Raw genomic sequence first — 22,134 nt, 5'->3', positions numbered from 1 at the left:
AAGTCATTTGAGTTCAGTGGATAATTAAGACACCAGAGTATATTGTTTATAGTAATGATTACATAAATTGTATTGACGCTCAAATAGATCTCATTATTCAGGGCGTAATGAGTTCAGGGTAGGACAGAGAATGACAATGCTCTCTGATCCCTGAATGTCATTCTGGTATAAACACGGCGGTTTATTGCCAGCATCATACAGCCAATGGCATACATTTATGATTTGACAGATAGAATGTGAAGAAAAAAAATTGAAACACATCCATCTAATTGGGTGCAGCGGTTTCAAATAATAACTTGAATTTTAAAAACTCATTTCTTGGAAGCGGATGACCTTTGATGAAATCCCTTTACGCTGCTCAACTTTGTCAAGTGGCAATTCAAGTCCAAGTAGCTAAGAAGTAATGACCAGGAATCTACTGTTTAGGAACCATCGCCTCTCATACCAGCTCATCAAGCCAAGCTCTTGTATAATCTAATTTGATTTTAATGCTTCTCTGAAGGGGATGCTGCTCTTATTACAGTGTAATGATGCTGTTGTCAAGAGCCAATGGTGATCTCTAATATCTCAGCCATGATAACTGCTTTTGTGACACTCCCCGTACGTACCACATTGTCCCCGATACACAATGGGCTGGGCTGGGTGATACATTGTGTTACTTTGTTGGTCCTACTGCCATTTAATTTATGATTGACAGAAACATAGTACAGCTTTAAAACTCCCTTCTTTATTATCTTTCTGTGATATGGTACTTTTTTTGCATTCAGTACAGTAGATGGAGGATAACGATAAAGGTCTGCACTGAGATGAGGAGAATTTTGAAGTGCTCACACTCGGGGGCAGCAAATGGAAAAGTGACAAGCCCGGTGCACTTGTCTATTTTACTTATTCTGTGCCTCTGTTTCATATTCTGCCTCGCACCACAGGGTTATTTTTCTCCAGGGTTCAGGAGGGCACGCTCTTTCATTTCTTCAGAAAATTGTTTCGCAGGATTTCAATCTTTGGCTGCTAGATATGACAAAACACAATATCAAGAACACTTATGTTTCTTATCTGCCATTTTTTCTGGGTATAAATAAAAGATCAGTATAAATTTAAGTCAAGTGGCCCCCGAATGCACATGTGAGAGATGAGTATGAAAAGAACTATGGACCTTGGGACAGGCCCACAGTACATTTTCATCATCTGCACCAAATTTACCTTGGCACTGCTGTTCTGTGTCATTTATCATCCTTGAAAATCAATTAGTGATTCTATTATAGCACCAACCATATAATCTTTTGAGTGTTTGGACAATCTGACAATATTCTGAAAAACTATTCTTTCTGTTCCACATGTAACAGCATTGTTTTTTGCTTGACATTATTTATATTACGTGATAGGTTATAGTTAGTTACTGTAGAGTGTAGATGCACTATCATTCCTTTAAAACGGCTGATTTGGGAGGGCTTAAGTTATCTCAAATATTGATTTACCTAATTATGTTTAAAAACACAACTATATACTGAGTCCTATCTCTGAAGTGATGATTGCTCTCGCATTCATTTGAGAATATTTGAGAACATAATTTTATTAAAATGAAAACTGTTTCTATTTCCCCTGCACAACCCTGAATCTTTTTAATCACTCTATCCGTGTGTTGAATCTTCTATACGGTAGATGAGATATGGTTTTGTGAACAAGAGAAACTGTCACTGAAATAAGATTGAATGCTTCTAAATTGATGAGTTCAAAACCTTACACACAAATAATAATTCTGACTGTGCAGTAAAAACTGTCACGAAAAACTAATATTTGACAAAGCACGGGAATAAAAAGAAAAAATCTTAAAAAAATGAATCCACAAGGCATCACATGACACATACACTCTAGGCCTTTTCAATACATTTACTTATGGTGATGCAATATGTGCAGCCAATGTATGGCATACATACAAGAAGCTCCCAATGGTGTGAACACATACACTGTCCTATTGATGTCCCATTTTTTTCCTGTTTGGCTCTTGTCAGAGGTCAACCTCAAACAGCATGCGGTGGAATCAGGCGTTACTGGTGGTGTCACATTGATGCATTACAAAGCCCAGAAGGTCATGTCTCTGTAAACATACATTATCAAAACCCATAGAAGATGTGGGATGTTGACCCATACCAACAGTTTACGGTGTATCTTCAGGGGAAAGGGTCGTGCGGAGGCAAAGAGCAACTTTGTAGCTGCAATGACTTTCTCGTTGCAAATGAAGAGGGTCAAGCAATCAAGACTGGTCGAGCTGTGTGTCAACACCATTATCTTATGCTGTCTGAAATGATCAATGAGCTAAAATAAAATGATCACAAGCTAAAATTGCCCTGCTAATGAAAATGGACTGTTTTAACATGCTCTTTTTAAATGTCCCACGGTGATGTACAGGGTAGTGGGGGCAGGGTTGCAGTTTGCAATAACAGCCTATAACACACATACAGGTAATTTCAGAAATATATTGACTCTCTAGCTTCATTGATTTTTGTGATATGGTATGCTAAATTGATTACTATGTATACACAATGGATATAAATTTGAAATATTTATCGATAATCAGGAATCCCATGTTAACTTAAAATCCTTTTTTTTAAAAGGGCTTATCACTAACAAGTCTGGATGAAATCAGTCTGGACAAATCTGTGACCCAAAAGAGAGCAGTTTCAAAAGTTGTATTTAATTTCATTGAAATAACATTGGCATTCTCACAACTTGAAAAAAAAACTAAAGTTGATCGACTTATATAATTTATTAAAATACAGTATATGAAAATATAAAGGCAATGGTACACAGGCAATATTCTGAAGTAGTGGAGGCAAAAGTGGAGTCGAGGCTAAAACCATAAATAGAAACATTTACAGCTGGGAGGCAACATTATATCAGCATCGTGTTGACATAAATTCCTCCACCAAGTTATAACAGAAAATAAATAATTATCCAATGTAATCACAATTCCCATACACATTGGCTCAAAATGTTGCATGTGATCATTGCCTTAAGTTACAAAAGGCACTCAGGGCAGGTGCAAACTAAGTTCCTCGCTTTCCCCCCTTTAGCAATAAATACAAGTCTGCATTCCTGTATTGGTACCATGACTGTGTAAACATGTTATTAGCCCCATTGTGCTCGCGAGTACACCCTCTTATTCAATACTGTCATGAAAGGCACGTCATTATAGAAAATATCTATACATATAATTCCCATATAAATAAAAAATATAAATTTCCCATTAGACAGCCTATTTTTTGTACACACCTACAGTACATATGACATGGATATAATAATACTATACATTCAGTCAAGAAATCAGAAAAACTGACATCTTGGAATAAGGGTTTTCCTATATCAACAAAACAGTAAGACAAGAAATGTTTCAACATGAAGTCGACACATGTCTCCTTCATTTCTGCTAATGCTTGGCATGTAAACAAACGGGACAACAAAACATTTTGGCTGTTAACATTTTCTTCTGTAGTCCCCATAGATGTGAAATTAATTCATCATTACTATTGCTACAATTAAATTCATCATTACTATTGCTACAACATATATATAGAGAGAGCATATTCTGAAAAGGAAATACTTGCTGTAAAAGTTGAATATGGTTATCTATTTGCTTGTTATTGTGCCATACATTTGTATTTAATTCATCATTACTATTGCTACAACTATATAGAGCATATTCTGAAACGGAAATACTTGCTGTAAAAGAGGAATATGGTTACCTATTGGCTTGTTATTGTGCCATTCTAGCTAATGGCGTTAGCATAGATTAACCAGTACCACAACTTAGCAAAAACAAAAATTTAACTCCAGCATTAATTGTGATAAAATATGTTGAAATTACTTTCTATTCTACTTCCATGGCAGACACATTGTGCTCGTCAGACACATTGTGCTCGTCATCAGACGAGCACATAGGGGGATCCGGTGACATTGGGGTCCCTTCCTCATTGGATGCAGGGCTGCCTTCTTCAGTTGTGCTCTCTGGCTCTTGGGAGTCTTCTTCAGTGTGAGTGTCAGACTCAGCCAGTTTGCTCATTCCTGAGAAATCAGATTCATTCTATGTTTTACATGCATTTAACATATAACTGCTGACCTAACTTTAACCTTAGAATTGCTAATGGGGAAACATCCCTGTAGTGTGTAAACCGGACTCAAAGTACAGACAAATCGTTTTGTTGCGAATTAATTATGAGCCTGTAGATTGTTTATTTTCGGCAAGATATTTCATAGAGAGATAAACTGGTCCAAGTATGGGGTCAACTAAGTAGTGGTTAAGTACTGTATGGCCAGTACATTGCATGATGGCCACTTTGGCCAGTCATTATGTGCACTTCTAGTGGGTCCAAAGTAGGATACTGAGTGACTTACCTATAACTGGCTGGTTATCATCTTCTACATCAACACCAGATGGTAAAGGTGCTTCAGATGACATTTTCCCATCACCAGAGATCTCAGCGAATTTGGGGGCTTGAGGCCTTGTCTTTCTTGCAGGGTTCAGGAAAAAACAATATGCACATCGGAAGGCTGAAATAAGACAAAACATGGTGCTTATCTGAATCTGAATCATTCTCATATGTATATATGCACACAATAATATGAATATGAAACCAATAATATTCTAAAAATAAAAAGCCACCACTGTATTAACACATCGGATCGATATGCAGCACTAGTTTGCATATTCAATCTTGTGTTTTTGCTTACAGAGGTCGGAAGTGGCAAAGGCATTTAAGAGCCATATGATATACTATGCTGCCAAAAGCTAGAGGGTAAATGAAGGCACAGTGTTTGATGGAGACTGACAAAGAGGGTTGCGTTTCTCTAAATCTTACCAACGTATTCAAATTCCTCTTTTAATGCCATGCCGTTATGGGACAGGCACTGCTGGCATATGAGTGCATATCTAAGAGGGGAAGAAAAACAATCTAGTTGAGTATGCATACATGGAACGACATTACTGAGACATCATTCTGTTGATATATAGGATGACATTTCTCACAGTCCAAGCAGTGCTCACTATTAATAGTAATCCACTAATAATCCTGACTCATTCATCAGCATATTAACCTCTCATTTCCATGGATGGAATGTGTCAAATCAAAACTTATGTCTATTGAGATATGGATCTTATACATTTGTAGGGCGTACGTATATTACTGCTCTGTATTTTTTGCAAACATAGAAAGGCATAAATCAAGGAATGGACAATTATTATTAGTAACAAACTGGTCAAATTCAGTTGCGTAATTTAAGGAGTTGCTTTACAGTACCTGTTCTGAGGGCCATCTCCAACAAGGTACTCCATGACCCTGTCCATAGCACCTCTCTCCCTAGGGAGCACAGGTCTGGCAAGGGGAGGGCCAGGGGGGTGCATCCCTGTTAAAGTACAACAGCCATGCCTATTAGTTGCACAGTCCACTGTCTTGAATACAAATCAGTACAAACTGGGCAAGGCTCGATGAAAATCCGGGCAAAATGGTTAGGCAAAGTTAGCTGCATAAGCCATGATAAATGTAAGAAAACCTGCCCCCCTTTTCATAATGACTTGAAACTGGATATCACTTGCAAAGCACGTGCAGATTCCCTGCTGTGTTGGTGAGGTGTAATTAATATAATCTAACATCAAGAGCAATCATAGGAAGATGACTGGTCATTTCTGTGAGACTTGGCAGAGTCTCAGTATCCTGCTGGTTATTAATTTACCAACATATGGAAACTCTGTGGTGACTCTTTGTATCAAATTGCTTTTCACTTTCAATTTTCACCATAAGCAACTGATATCATCAAGTCATATAAACCATTTGTGAGCTGTGCTCGATGCCAACGGTAATTTTACATGGCATTAAAGACATTTAGTGAGATTCTACCACCATTGCCCAGAGAACAAACACAGGGCTGGCTAATTAATCACAGTTAACATAATCTTGCTTTCGTGCATACCTCACAGTCAGCATTCCACATGGCAATTACAGCATGCTGCTTCCTCTAGGAACACATTTTCCTTTACTGTTAGAACTTATTTGCATCTCGTATGGAGTATTCATAGTCCAGAATTAATTTATATTGAATATTTAATTTGTCCAAGCGCCACAGATACCATACAACAATCATTCTTTAGAGTACATAACTTCTATTTGGCTGACTGACTATTTGGCTGACTGACTTTTCAAATCTAGCAAAAGTGGAAGCAGGGATTTAAAATCAACCCAAGATCACAAGCATAAACAAATTATTCGTCTTATAGAATGATTGCAGGTAACACATTAATTATCACATTTTAGGCTACACAAAAAGTGACCTAAATGTACATCCTAAATTTGTAGATGAATGATGCACCATTTTTACAAAAAGGTTTAACCGTTTTAATCAAAATTGCTTCAACCAAAAATGTAAACAATTGGCCATTACAACCATAACATATCCCACCAATGCTGACAACCACCCATACCACAGAGCCTTGAACAACTGGGGACACACGAGGCAGAGATGAGTAAATCGCACCTTAATCGACCACATTATGAAGTGGTCCCCCTGCGTGCAGGTAACTCACCGACTCCGTGAACAGGTGTGCCAGGGGTCATGGGCCTCCTCATCAAGCTCTGCTGAGCAGCTACAGCCGACAGGCCCCTCTCTGGGGGTCCGCCTGGAGCGGAGTGGGGGGGTCGTCCAGAGTAGGTGGCCCCTGAAGGGAGAGGGGGGCGGGCTGAAGCACTGCTTGCAGGATTCACCACTGCTGCGGGGGTCCTTGGAACGATATTACGCTGACGGAGTTCTAAAAAAGGAGGAAACACTGTAGGCTGCAGAGCCAAAACAGGGCATTTACATCATTTTGTTGTCTTGGATAGGATTGTTACCTTGTCCTGGTTTTGGAGTCATTTGGGGGCCCACTGGAGTGGAGTCAAATGCCTGAATTTGAATAAGAAACAGAAGACTTATTATTATAATTTTTGTATTTATTCAAGTAATAAATCAAAATAAATTATATGAGTGGCTATTACACAAACCCAATTATTATAGTAAATAAATTAATCTACTTATATAGTAGATTCATATAGCTGCAGTGGTTCAGGGGTAGAGTGCCTGGATGGTAACCGCAAGGTTGCCAGTTCAAACCCGGGCTCCCCCAGTTACTGTCGAAGTGTCCTTGAGCAAGACACTGAACCCCTAGTTGGTGCCTTGCATGGTTTCCACTGCCATCGGTGTATGAATGTGTGTGTGAATGGGTGAATGTAATGCACAATCTCTGTAAAGCGACCTTGGATAAAGGCGCTATATAAATGCACCATTTACCATTTATAGTACATTATGTAACTCACATTTTTCTTGGAATCAGGATCAAATCTTTCCAGAATCATTTTTGCATTTTTATAGGTTTCAGTCTCCATAACTTCTTCAAGCTGTAAAACAACAAAAATAAATTATTCAGCTGGTTCAGTGAGTAGAGAACTCTGATTACCATAGGATAATTTCAATAACCAGAATTAACCAATCCACTATTATCCACCTATTATTTACTTAGTGCCAACAGTGTAGGCCTTACTTTCAGTAAGTCCATTGACATTATTTACTGCTCAATCGATACATTGAGGACTATACATCAATGCTAGAATAATGAATGGCGGTATAACTGATCAGCAACACAAAAACATGCATCTGATTTGGCTGATTATCTGGGGTCTTTTTTAAACTTAAAAAAAAAAGGGAAATGCCACTCTGGTTCTCTGTCTATTTGTACAAATGAGCTGTGACCTGTAACTCACAGGTAGCTCTCATCAGTCCAGACATTTGCAATGCTCCAGTTTCGTGCTTTACAAATGACTCAAAGCGAGATAAAAAATAAAAATAAAAAGCTGTCTGAACAAAAGACAATCAAATATGGAAATCAGTTAATTTCAATATTTTGTTTAGTAGGCTTCTAGCTAGTTGATAGAAATTCAACTGTCCCAACGCTGTGATTTGTACACAGCATTGGGTACGATGAAATATTTCAGTGTTGGAATTTCCCTTGAAATATGCCAAAAACATCCATCATGGCATTAAAGGTTAAGGTGACTGCGATATCTTGTGCGTGGATCTTCACCTCAATTAAGAAGCAAATATTTGTAGTTGTTTACATATAATATGAAGAATAATTGCAATCACTACTTCGATAATGGAGAGTGTGAAAATCCATCAGCCATAATTATTGAAAGCTATTAGACTTGACATTGGATGACAAGCAATTTTTCCAGATTTATTTCTTTCTGGCACTAAATGCTATTAATTAAAGCAGAATGTTTACTGAGCTAAGTCACTGTACCGATCAACAGCTGTCTATATTGTCATTAGATTATTTATTAAGAGTAGCAAATTATTATCTGCATACAGAATGATTTCAAAGATCAATACAACAGTTAACATACAGGCCAAGTACAATACTTAAAGTGAGAAGTGAAAAACTTCACTTAATGTAGATAAAGACCATTATGCATCAATTTACACAAAGATTATAGAAATAAGATTACAACCACCAATTTAACTAGTTACGGCAATTACAATCAGGTCTATTGACATAAATATGAAGTTTATCTTATTGACTTCATGGTCATGTTGTTTTCCACAGGACAATTCATAGTCAATCCATAGTCCCTTCATACTGCTTTTGAGGAATATTTATTATGGCATTCTAGGAACAACTTTGTCAATCACTAGTATTTGAACATAGCTTTGTTTGTTTTTTAGCAACACTAGCGATGTACCATTCCAAACCACAGGGCTCATGGCATCAATGAGAGAAACATTTTAGGTCACCAAAAATCATGAACTATGTCTTCAATTACAGTGGTTCTCAACCTTTTTAGGCCGCAACCCCCCAAAATAATCATATTTGAACTGCCACCCCCCAACCCTGACAAGCACTTGGGGCCGATTCATACTCTTATTTTAGAGCCGAATAAAAGTCGGTTCTGCGCTGTAGAGCCTACAATGTGACGTCATTTGAGGTTCGGGGGGGCGGGTACCGTCCTAAAGTCGGCTCTTCGGTGCTACTGAAGATTTCTGACGAGACGAAATCATTTCGGCACTACAGCGCCGAAACAGCGGTAAAATAGGAGTATGAATCGGCCCCTTAGAAAGTGCTCGTCAGTTGAAGCATTACATTTAGGTTGACTCTGTTCCAGCTAAATATTGTGAAAAGTTCACAACGCCTCACGTTATGAGCTTGTAGATCAGCTACTGTATAAATGCTATATTCATAATTCCCAGGTTGACCTGTAGTAGAAATGCTCCCTCAGCATGAACTTACTATTTTCCGCTTTTGTGCTTTCAGTTCCTCTAAATTTTCATCTGAAACAGAAAGGTTTGCATTTGATTTTTGACCACTTTCAAATCAAACAAATTACAGTAATGTATGCATCAACAGCAAATAAAACACTTACTGTTTTTCTCGGTTCTCCGTGAAAAAAGTGCAATAAGCATCTTTCGAAGAAGCCACACTCTGAAAGAGCACAAGTAGTTTATTTTTTTTAGTTTAAAATGCTTTTCCACAACATACTATATATGAATAGTTGATCAATTATCTTGTATACTTACAATAATGGAAATATTACAAAGGGAAGAGCGATTATAAGCCGCCCCATCGATTGTTCAGGCAGGTACCACACATACACAACTACACATGCGATTAGGTAGAGAAGAACCGAGTAAAGAAGCAGTCCCCCAACCCATTTCTTCAACTGCTTTTGATATTTGTCCCCATATTCCTCCAGAATTTGTATATCCTGCCAAAACAAACACATTAAAACAGAAAAATGAAGTAATGAACCAAACTTTGGGAAAACATGCAGACTAAAATGTACTCTTACGATACCCAATGAAGGGGTTGGGTATGTCTGTATTTAATGGAGTGTACTACTTAGCTGCTCTGTTTGCAGGCTGTCTGGAAATACTATTCATGATTAGTCAAGACGACATGCTTGACTTTGGTCAGTACTGACCATTAAGTTCAGCCATAGCACGCATGCACCAGTGTTTACTATGGATTCCATTTTCCTTTACAGGACACAGTCACACTACTCCGGGCTAATTATCTCCATCCCAAAAATAGTCTGCAAATAGACCAGAACCAAGTCTCTGTGGACAAAGTCATTATACAGTAGCATGTGTGGCTGTCACTCCAGGGTTTGTTTTAAACAGATCTTCAACTCAGCTGCATCACACTGTCAGTTTGCATAGTTTACCCAAGAAAATAAAAAGCAAACAAACCTCAATTAGGCCTAATCCCTTAACACCAGTTTCATTTTAGAATATGTACAATAAACCAACTTCACTCTCATATGTATAAACAAAGAACATCAGTGTGATGGGGGAACTAAAGTATTCAGACTGTACCAAAATGATTTCCACCAGTAATACTGGACTGTGGTAAACCAATTCAACTTAAAAGGGATATTTCACTTTCAAACATGTTTGAGGTCATTTTAACATCTACTTGGGCTTTTGTGAACACCCCAGACAGTTTTTAAGTTGCTTGATTCAGTATTTAGATATTAATTTCAACAGACATGCCCCTTTCCTATACAATCCCATTGTAACCAAACTCCATTTTAACCATGTAAAGATTCATTTAAAACACCCGTCCTTGCCAACTACAATTTTGGCATTTAGCAGCCGCTCTCAATCCAGAGCGATTTACAGTAAGCAAGTATTATACATGGTATTACACAATATACAATAGTCATCAAGAATCATAAGCAAGGTAAGAACCTAACATCTGTCTAACAGTAGAATATCTGTGCAGTGAAGCTATGAGTATACACTATAGAGTCCATGTCTACATAAAATGTGATCTATAAACTAAAGGTGGCATAAAAATGGTTAAAATGAATATCAAATATAGTTAGGTATCTACCCCTCCCTATGCCAGTCTAAGGCCATTATTCTGACAGGGAATCTCAGAGATAAATCAGCTACTAGGGATATGTTCCTTACAATACTTCAGGGCAAAAATATTGTCACCTTTTCTGTTACCCTTTTCTGCAGATTGTACCCAAAAAGTGAAGGTCCGATTATGAGCTAAACTAAATTTAATTTAGGAATAGAGATGCTCCGATCATGTTTTTTGGGGCCGATCACCGATCACTGGAAGCAGTACCTGCCGATACCGATATTGCCGATACCGATCACAGCGTTGTGAATTCATACCTTGCAAACTGCGAGTTTGGTGTCCTTTTCTGACACAGTAAACCAGGGATACTCAAATAGCTGAACATGTGGGCCACATTATGAAAATGGCAAGGGGCCAGGGGCCAGGGGCCGGTTGCTAAAAAGACAACATTAATGTTACTTTTTTTATTTACCTTATTTCCACATGACGTATGAAAAGACGAGTGCAATGTGCATTATTTTATGGCTTGCCCATTTTCTCTCTTTTGAATAATTCTGTGCAATTAGCACATTCAACACAAACAACTGTTTCCATAAAACAAACTAACATTGGCTACTTCTCTATAAGCAGAATCATGAATAGGCCTATTTAATTTATGCAAAAGGACAAGAGAGAGAGCAATGTGTTTGTGCCTCAAACTTTGTCTAATATTATTTTAGAGCAGTGGTTCTCAAACATACGTACGACACGAGCAAAACCTTTGTGAAATGTAAATGGAAGGCAGTTACTCCACTGCAGTACAAGGGTTCTGGGAAGGGAGTGCATTGCAAGGGGGGGACTTTGATCTCCTTTCTTTTCTTCCACCTCTGTCTCTCTCTCTCTCCCCAGCGCTGGCTATCTCCCGCCTACTTTTCTGAGAGTCACTTTTTCGCCTCCGTTTTAAATCGGGCATTTTGATCGGCAATTTTGATTTATTTTGAGAATCCGATCAAGGCATGATCGGCCAATCATGATCGGTCGCCGATCGATCGGAGCATCTCTATTTAGGAACGGCCAAGAAAATCCAAGTTGCGGCATGAAACGAGCATTCAATTGCTTGTTTAGTCAGCTGCTTTTTCAAGGAAGTTGAAAAGCTTTAGCACCTCCCCGGCGCCTCCCCTGGTCTAATGTGGAATTAGATTTTCCAACTGACTTCAGTTCAGTCGACATGCACACGCACAACTTCCTTGAAAAACATGGAAGCGGCTGACTAAACAACCGATTTAAACGCTCATTTCTTGCAGCAACTTGGATTTTTTTCCTAAATTAAATTTAGCTCAGCTCATTATCGGACCTTCACTTTTTGGATACAATAAGAAAACGCAATGGGAGGGCTTCGCCTCGTGACCTCATCTCGGAGCTACAGAATAAGCGTAGGGACTGAGGGAACGTATCGGAGCTAGTTCTCCCCGTGTCCCCTAGGGCAGGGGTTCTCAAAGTTTTTAGCTGGGGACCCCCGGAAATGCTTTGGCCATGACTCGCGACCCCCGGCCCACTCCCCTCCCCACCCTCAATACAAATTAACCACTACAATAACCTAATAGAGAAAATACATCATAAATAATCATAAATACTGGAACCAGATATAATCATTAAGGAAAGTTTATGCATGTACTATGTAAACTCTACATTTCCATTTCCATTCCATTAAGCTGCAAAATAAATACATTAAATTAATATTTTTAATAATCTGGGGACTCCCCAAAATAATTTGGCAACCCCCCCCGAGGGGTCCCCCAGGTTGAGAACCCCTGCCCTAAGGTACTGCATGTTCATAAAAAACATGCAGTAATCCATGCCAGTCAGGACGCCTGATGGAGGGGAAAGGAACTGGTCGGAATAACGTGTTCCTTCCGCGCACTACGTCCAGCCGGGGAAACTCCCCCCTGTCAGGTGAAAAGAAGCAGCTTGGACTCCTCATACATAGAAGGAAGCATGAGGTCAGTCCACTGCCCTCCCCAGGTTGGCAGAGGAAGTGTAGTGTCCAGGATTACATTAGATAATTGACACTGGGTGAAGACATGCGTTGCAAAATCGTGGGATGAATTATTTAGAAAAGAAACATCGTCTTTTCTCAATAGTCATTGGGGAAACAATGCGAGTGAAAACAAGGACACATTAGAGTAATATAGTTGCATATCATGGACAACACTACACAACCAGTACTATTTGTGCAGACCGGTCAGAGAAACAAAAATGCGACATGACAATCTGAAGGCTTTTGTTGAACCTGTCCTACCTTGTCAATGCCTTCCAAAACCTCCACAGTGGATGGTTTGGTCTGTAAGATAAAAAAACATTAAAGTAAAATTATCAAAATGTGAAATTAGACAACGGCGTTTGTTCTGGGCTATAACAAATAAGTGTATGCCGTTTACACACATTGCCTATGTTCCTCTGTATCAGTACATGACTTGTTTGCACAATACTTCGGTGTGAAATAGCACAGACTAGTGCAATGTGAGAGCTCTGCTTGTTGTTATGTGCAACACGTGTGTCTCTGTCAGCTTGCCAGTATTTGTCCTATCTACTTAGTTTACTTTCTACATGCCAGTCTGAAACAGGAGTTTATCCAAAGTGTGGCATATACATTCAGAGATTATTCTGTACAATATTGTTCATCTCTATTTCAGTATGTTAACAGCACATTATTCATCTTCCAAAAGCATGATACAAGTTTAAATAATTTAAATGCATATATATTCAAAAAGCTGTGCTCTTATGCCACATGACTGTGGCAGCACTTATACTGTATTTGACAATTTGAACATAGGTTACTAATGCAGCAGCACATCTGGATTAGAAAAACAAATAATACCAGTAAAATGTGTGTACAAACCTTCCACCTTGAGACAACCGCCCCCATCTTAAAATAAAGGGTATTTGATCTCTTTCACCTTTAGCTTAAAGCCACACAAAGAGGCTCTCCACCTGCTGGCAAGACATGACGGTCATTGGCATTTGCAGGAAATAGCAGAAGTAACTGTTGCACACTGCACAGTAGATAAGCAACCACACAAGTTGAGCTAATTCCGTTTAATAATAACAACAATAATAGGCATTACAGAAAGCTACAAATATTTGTTTACTTCCGTTTCTGTGAGTATCGATGTACCTGCTCTTACGAATTTAGGCAAGTGTTTAAATCAAATGTTATATTATATACTGTATATAAACAGAGTCTGAACACATTCTAAAATGACTAGCAAAACAATTCGAACAGGGTTAACGTCAGAGCTACCGAGCTTCTTCAAGAAATATGCACTTCGGCTCGATGTAAAGGCAGCGGTACACTTCACAGAGAAAGGTTTGTGTAACGTGAACTATGTATAGCTTCCAGTTGACACACATACCTATCTATAAACGTAGCATGGCCGAAGGCTACACAGCTAGCTTCAGAGCTATTACTAACATTATCTATTAGCAAACTATTGCAGCTAATAGCGCTTGAGCACGTCCAGCACGCCCGTCTGCTCTGGCATGTGCCATGAAAGCTCGCACATAACAGAAATTACATCAATATTCACTTCGATTATCGGGGGGGGTATTTACCTTTGCATGTATTCAGTGATGTTGAGTGCAAAACTGTGCAACTCCTCTGCTGCTCTTGACTTGACTTGAAGTGAATGACGACGTGTTGTTGCTGGCTAGGGGGAGTGTATGTCAATGTAAGGGAGGCGGGAGCAGCATGCAGCCATGAAAGGGGAACATGTTGTGCCAAGTTATACTTTGTGGTTTGAGTGTATCCTCGGGACATGAAAATCCTCTGTGTACGTGTGTTATGAAGTGGTCTACACTGTGAGTCTCATTACCCTGGATCAGACACTTTATTGATTGTTGATTTATGAATAGACTTTAAATGCAAGCTTACTTGATTGATTGATTGATTGATTGAATAATTTATTAACAGTTTTGGAGAATTACAGTACATTTCAAGCACAACTCAATACAAGACTGTTAACTGTGGACGACACCATAACGCATTACACTTGTTTACAATAGGGTCCACCATGTTCAATTCATAATAACATTTAGAGACGTACAAATATACACTACTATATAGCCAAAAACAGGAAATCATCATAAAGGAGGTAAAAAACATATACAGTGAGGGGGAAAAGGGGTGGGTGGGGAATTCAGATTGTACAGGGTCCAGTTTTGAATTGCAGGTGCCCTTTGAGAGTGGTTTTGAAGGAGTCAAAGGATTTGCATGTCTTAATGACTGTTGGTAGGGCGTTCCACATTTTGGTATAGGAGCAAAATTAATTTAGCCCCTTAATTGAATCTGGGTTGCACTTGCACATGGTTTGTTGAACTCCCTCTGGTGTTGTGGGTGTGGACTTCGTTGACATTAAGGAAGTATTTAGACAGGTACATGGGTATCTTGGTGGTGTATCGAATCCTGTGGACCAGAGTCACCAGACCCATTGCAAGATGCTGTACTCTGTCATCAACCCTAAGCCATTCCAGCCTGTCAAAGTGGGCAGGGGTGAGGTGGGTTCGGGGAGTGAGGCCAAGTAGTAGCCTGACCAGTTTGTTTTGGGAAGTCTGGAGCCTTGTTTTAAGGGCATTTGAGGTGCTGAGGTGCATGCATAGTCGAAGAAACCTTGTACAAGGGCTCCTGTTGGGTCTTCAAGGTGTTTTTGTTGACCAGTGAGGAGATCCTGTATAGGAATCTTGTTCTTTGGTTGACTTTTTTGATTATGTTGGTGGCCATTTTATCACCGGAAAGATTTGCCTCCAGGATGGAACCTAGGTAGGTAATTTCATCTTTTCGTGTGATAATATTGTCACCCACTCTAACCAATGGGTGTTCCCTTCACCTCCACCATCTGTTCTCTCCCCCCCAGGTAGGATTGCATCCAGCTCACTGATGTGCTATCAAAACCAATTGCTTTTAGCTTGTTATTATTTTGTTAGTATTTTGGAGGTCCAGCATGACCATGCCCCAGTATTTTCCAGCATCCACCTTGTGTTTGATGTGGTCGCTCAAATAGAGGAGGCATGTGTCAGTGGAGTGGGATGTTCTGAAGCCAGATTGGATTTATTTTATTTTTTTGTGGCAAGATACTTCAACCTGTTCATAGACTATTTTTTCCATCACTTTTGAGATGGAGCTAAGAATAGAAATAGGGCGGTAGTTGCCAGGGTCTAATTTGCTCCCTTTCTTTTGCAGGGGGGTTACTTTGGCCAGTTTGAAATCTTGGGGGACCTGACCCTGTTTGATGGAGAGGTTTATTATGTGGGTGATGATTGGAGCTATAGAGATGGTCGAGTCTCTGAGAAATTTGGAAGGAATATTGTCATGGCCAGTGGCCTTGTGGGGTTGAAGGGCACTCAGTCTTTTAAGTACCTCCTCAGTTGTTACCATTGTCAGTTTGAAATCATCTTTACAAACCGACATAATGTTTCAAATGAAAGAAGTTTGGGATATGAATGTGGATGCCTAATGTGAATAGCCTATGTCTGATTATCCATAAATCCACTGCAAGATAAAGATTCCCCCCGAAAAAGGTTTTGTTAGCTTATTGGGGTCCACAGACACCCTAGCTGGTGAATGGTGAATGCCTGGACGTACCAGCCAAGGCAGCTATTCTCAGGTTAGGCCTTTGGTCTTGCAGGCAGTTGACATTGATTGATTGATTGATTGATTGATTGATTGATTGATTGATTGAAGGATACAATTAACAGTATGCCGAATGGGTACATGTCAAATGAAAGCACAACTCAATACAAAAACTGTTACTGTGGACGACACACTGGTAAAGCATTACACTTGTTTGCAACAGGGTCCACCACATTGACAACTGGCTGCCATCCGTGTTGTAAATTTAGGATCAAAAAGCATAATATCAAGTAAAAATCACACTTGTGTGAACTGAGCGGTGCAACTATACGTACTGTACTGTAGTATTTGTACTGTACAGTACTGTACTACTCATACTGTACTGTACTGTACTGTGCTGTACTGATCAAAAAGCATAATATCAAGTGATCAAGCATACAAGTAAACATTACACCTGTGTGAACTGAGCGGTGCAAATATACGTACTGTACTGTAGTATTTGTACTGTACAGTACTGTACTACTCATACTGTACTGTACTGTGCTGTACTGTACTACTCATAGAGTACTGTACTGTACTGTACTACTCGCACTGTGCTGTACTAAAGTCCACAATCATGTCCTTGGTCTTGCCTACATTCAGGAAGAGAGTTTTCCTCATACCATTTTGTCATTCCCTCTACCTCCAGGTAGAGGGAATGTCATTTGAGATAGGTCATTTGAGATAGGGCCCACCACCATTGTGTTGTCAGCTAAGTTGACGATGATATTTTGGCTGTTCCTATAGCCACGCAGTCATATAGGTGTCGATAGAGTGAGTACAGCAGGGCACTCAGTACGCAGCCCTGGGGGGCTCCTGTATTCAGGGTGAGAGAAGTAGACACGTGTTTTCCCTGCACAGGATGAACAGTACCAAATCACACACTGTAGGGCTCAGACCCAGGTGTGTGTGTGTGTGTGTGTGTGTGTGTGTGTGTGTGTGTGTGTGTGTGTGTGTGTGTGTGTGTGTGTGTGTGTGTGTGTGTGTGTGCGCGTGTGTGCGATGTCCATCAATAACCTTTTTACCTACCAACAACAACATTCAAACGCAGTCACAGAATTTTGGTGGGAGTCAATAACACAGATAGGACAGTTACACCATAGGAGGAAAAATACAAAGTTGGTAAAAATTCCTCTGCGTAGTGAGAATGTGCATGCGAAATGTCACAAATCGCACGCTTTCATGATTTGAGCCAGTTTGTTTTAAACGGGGCAGTCGTGCAAACTTTAGATGTCAAACAAATCAAACAAATCTGTTGATCACATGACTATAGAAAAAACAGGAATTGGCCTGTAATAGCGCCACCATGAGGCTGATTTGAAAACTTTTAAGTGGCATTTAGTCCGGACTAATGGGAATGTGCGTGTATAATTTAATGGACATTGAGGGGGCAGAAAACAGCCCGGTCACTCGCACGAGCCTATAGACCCTATTCGCCAATAGAAGTCTATGTAGAAGAGCCACCGTATCATCTGTAATGTATTACAATTACAAATTGTTAATGCAACCATCCTTTAATAAAGGTAGTCCCATATTTCTTGGAACTTTCCTTTGACATTGTTCCTCCTGGCAATCGAAAGATGCAGTTTCAGTCATAAGTTGGGACCAGATCTCTGGTGTAGCCGAGCTCTTCCAGTTTATCAGTATCAAACTGGCTGCAGCGTCACACCTTCCTCTTAACAATACAACCTAGATTCTCTGTGGGGTTCAGGTCAGGCTAGTTGGCTGGTCAGTTAAGCACGGTAATACCATGGTCAGTACACCAGTTACTATAGTTTTGGCTCTGTGGGCAGGTGCCAAGTGCTGCTGGAAAAGGAAGATCAGCATCAACATCAAGCTTGTCAATGTACAGAAGCACACTGTAAAATACTGTAAAATATCATAATAGATGGTTGTGTTGAGACTCTGGACTTGATAAAACACAGTGAGGATTTAGGCCATGTTATCTGCTGGTGTTGATCCACTGACAGTGAAAACATAACAATTGTTTGTTTCAACACAGCCAAGTTTTTAGAGTACATTGTGCTTCAGTATGTTGACAAGCTTCATGGAGATGCTAATTTTCCTTTCCAGCTCGATTTGGCACCTGCCCACAGTGCCAAAACTACTAGTAACTGATGTACTGACCATGGTATTACTGTGCTTAACTGACCAGCGAACTGACCTGACCTGAACTGAACCCCACAGTCAGAGAATCTAGGTTGTATTGTCAAGAGGAAGGTGTGAGACATAAGGCTCAACAATACAAATGCATTTACGGCTGTTATCAAAGCAAACCTGGGCTTCCATAACATCTCAACAGGGACAAAGGTCCATGCCCGCCCCATTGATGAAATAATTTGTTCAAAAGCAGCCCAAACCAAGTATAAAAATATGTTTTAGTGGTCTCGTAAAATATTCTAATATTAGATTAATATAAAATTGTACTTCACTTTATGCACAATTAATTGAGAATATATAAAGTTTCACTTTTGTGTGTGTGTGTGTGTGTGTGTGTGTGTGTGTGTGTGTGTGTGTGTGTGTGTGTGTGTGTGTGTGTGTATATATATATATATATATATATATATATATATATATATATATATATATTAGAATGTAGACAGTAACCTTTTGCTATCCAATTTGTTCACTGACCTCCATGCTAAACACTCTGAACACCTTCACACATGAGTCAGGATACCCAAGTCTGTTACTGTGTACATGTTTTATCTTTGTACTGTGGTACATTGGACCCTGGCATTTGGGTATTTGCTATACTTCTCCTACTGTGCATTGTCCTTGACAAAATGTACAATATTATTGACAATACTTTCTCATTAAACAGCAAGCTTCTGTCTCTATACTCTAGTTAATGTGGCCTACTAGCTACTGTATCTAAGAGGATGTTAAACCCAATAAAGCCTATATGGCTTGTTTCCATGGGGTCCTTTGTACTCAATTCATAAAAACATTTAATGACAGACAAATATACTCCATAATATATAAACGCTTAGAAATTAAATCAAATGGAAAAATATATACAGTAAACAGTTTCGTGGCAGTGGGCTTTGACTAATTACAGTGCTAGTGCTACAGTATAACTCTCTTCTGTGATATGGATACTATTCTACAAATTCTGATATGGAAGCACTAATCAATGCAGAACGCCTGCATGCCTTTTGGGAAGTCACATGCTAGCAGATGCCACACGTGACTAACTGTTGACACTACACACGTTTTTTCCTGACCTCATTTCATCTATCATCTCCTCTGTCTACTTCTCACAAATGTCCCAATTCAAGCATATCTTTGCTGTCGGGAAGAAACCACTTTACTGCAAAATGTTCATTTTCAGGAAATGAAAAATATACATACAGAAATTAAGAAAACCTTATATTTCGAAAACAGAGCAATACTGCCTCATCAAAGTTGGTGTTGTGACTTTATATATTGTCAATTACTTCCATGAGAGGGGGAGAGGTGGTGGAGTTAGTTGCTTTAGCAGACAGTTTGAGGGTCCAATATTTTCGCAACAACACACAGACAATAAAGTTCAATAGCAATTTATGCAAATACTAAAACCTCAAAAATGGAGTAGGTGGTTTCCTCCTGACAGCAACTAGTTGACAAGGCTTAAAACTATAAATCTTTGTAGGTGGTACCTTTCCTGTTAGCAGGGCTGGACTGCATGGGTCATTCATTGGTTGGCCCACTCTTTGGGCGGCCCACCGGGAATTTGCCCTGTACGTCAAGTGGCCAGTCCAGGCCTGCCTGTTATAGACAGCTAGACTTTGGAAGAAATAATCTAAATATACTGTTACCAGTTTTAATTAATAAATGACACCTTTAACGGCATTGCATTCTCAAAACTTTGTACTGTACGCACATTTATTTTCATGGAAGGTTCTTCTATTTTAAAATATACCTTGAATATCGTGTTCTCATATTGGTTATATAACCAATCTAAACACAAAGCATAATTTCTTTATGAGTTTGGGGGATTGCTTTCTAGTATTTTCACTGATTTTGACTACTGTGTGTGCTCAAAGATCCTATTACTTCTGAATTCAATTCATTGTATGCAGGTATCTCTGGTCCAATGTAAAAACATAGGCATGGACCAAGTGATTTTACATGGTTTAGATTTTAAGGTCCCACAAATAATTAATGTAGCAATTTTTGCCTACCACCAGGCCCGGATTAAAACAATGGAACTTAGTGGAGCTTCAGCTCCAGGGCCCTCAGCTTGCAGGGACCTGTGCGAGACTATTTCAAATTGGTACAGCTGTTGCTTCCGTCGACAACGTATTCATAGTCACCGATTTCAATGTTATGCAACACAGGAACCCCAGCTAGTGTTTTTGTCCGTCCAACAGTTTCTTAACCACTTGGTTGGAGGCAGACCCAGTCGGAGAGCAGTGGCGATAGTGCTGGCGGTGCACTGAACGCACGCGTGTTCATTCACTAGATGCACAAATGCAAAAAGTGACGTTCTTGATTGTTTTACGCGCACGTGAAACACGCGTGCATGGGGCCTTTTGATTTGGTGTAGCTCGAGGGTGCTCGGAGAGGTTGATTCGGCACTGAGTACAGTACAGGAGTACAGTACAAGAGTACAGTACTCCTGAGTACAGTACTAGAGTACACAGTACAGAACACCGTACAGACTACAGTATTGACTATAGTAACTATCACCAGTAAGACGCCCTGAGGGCAATTTCCACAGTGACATGGAAGAAGAGCATCAGAAGTTCTGAACCACTTTCTCAAAAGAGCAAACTGAGTGATGCCCTTGCGTATGTGAAATAATCTATGTAGTTGACAAATCCTTTATGAAGATGAAACCTGGATACCGGTATATGCCTTCAGTATTCTATGTGTACAACATTTGCATACAATAATTTTAACTGTTGTCACATGTGGCCTGATGTGGGTTAGAATGAAAACAAATTTCCAGCTTAAGTGATTCAAATCAAAGTGAATTCGACAAGCATAACATAAAAAATGGGTTTGTGTGATTTTGTAGACTTCTGTCTGGGAGTTACAGTGAAGAAAATGGCACAAGAGACTAGTGTGCACCTGGTTGAACTGGTCCAAGCAGGCAGATGGTGCAAAGCACAGTCTTCATTGACACCAAAATTGCAGTATGCTGCTTATTTGCAAATGACACACCACATACTGTGCCTCGCCTCCCACGTCAGCACACCAAGTCTCTAAAATATCATGCATACATGGGAAGACTCTACATCTCGACAATGGCTCGGTTTTCCAAAGGAAATATGCATAGTGAGTGGGTGTGTGGTTCTTCTCAACAACACCCCCTTTCACTGTGAACATAGATATTCCGTGCATAGATGTGCCAAGAAATCGTAGGCCTGAGACCTAGTATGGTAGGCCTTAGGCCTACCATACTGGCCTGACCGGTCAATAAAAGAATGCTGAATTAACTAGCATGTATTGATAACTTTGACTGCACAATAGCCTCCCATTTAACCTCCTTGTATAGGCCTATATTTATTAACCCACAACCTTGACTCCATGGGCTAAATATACTGGCCAATCTCCAGCCTTCCATTTCTTTGTCAAGATAATTGAGAAATGATAATGATTAAATGATTTATCTCAA

At 39.6% G+C, this 22,134-nt stretch overlaps 1 protein-coding gene across 3 annotated transcripts; it reads right to left on the bottom strand.

Annotated features, from left to right (window-relative positions):
* Positions 1-2,673: 2,673 nt before the first annotated feature.
* Positions 2,674-14,558, bottom strand: lnpa (limb and neural patterns a). 3 transcript variants are annotated; one of them, XR_014569993.1, is made up of 14 exons: positions 14,477-14,552; positions 13,764-13,858; positions 13,164-13,205; positions 9,592-9,779; positions 9,438-9,496; positions 9,305-9,345; positions 7,338-7,418; positions 6,876-6,927; positions 6,572-6,793; positions 5,292-5,397; positions 4,854-4,924; positions 4,390-4,545; positions 3,741-4,059; positions 2,674-3,624 (listed from the first exon to the last, which is right to left on the bottom strand). XR_014569993.1 is itself a non-coding variant. In XM_083777271.1 (13 exons), the coding sequence occupies exons 2-13, from the start codon at positions 13,788-13,790 to the stop codon at positions 3,866-3,868; spliced, it is 1,239 nt and encodes a 412-aa protein (XP_083633397.1). In that variant the 5' UTR covers positions 13,791-13,855; positions 14,477-14,558; the 3' UTR covers positions 2,674-3,865. The 3 variants fall into 3 exon arrangements, 2 of the variants coding, with proteins under 2 accessions (XP_083633397.1, XP_083633396.1); XM_083777271.1 differs by having other exon boundaries at positions 2,674-4,059; positions 13,764-13,855; positions 14,477-14,558; XM_083777270.1 differs by having other exon boundaries at positions 2,674-4,059.
* Positions 14,559-22,134: the final 7,576 nt, after the last annotated feature.

This window comes from Protomyctophum parallelum (genome assembly GCF_964188405.1).
Source record: "Protomyctophum parallelum genome assembly, chromosome: 11".
Taxonomy (NCBI): domain Eukaryota; kingdom Metazoa; phylum Chordata; class Actinopteri; order Myctophiformes; family Myctophidae; genus Protomyctophum; species Protomyctophum parallelum.
This window is presented reverse-complemented; position numbering and strand designations above follow the sequence as displayed.

Bases quoted from the DNA above. Each gene is read 5' to 3' on its own strand.
- lnpa (XM_083777271.1), bottom strand. From the start codon at position 13,790: ATGGGGGCGGTTGTCTCAAGGTGGAAG. The intron at 13,206-13,763 runs GTTTGTACACAC...TTTATCTTACAG, and splicing joins CGGTTGTCTCAAGGTGGAAG to ACCAAACCATCCACTGTGGA. The intron at 9,497-9,591 runs GTAAGTATACAA...GTGCTCTTTCAG, and splicing joins TTTGTAATATTTCCATTATT to AGTGTGGCTTCTTCGAAAGA.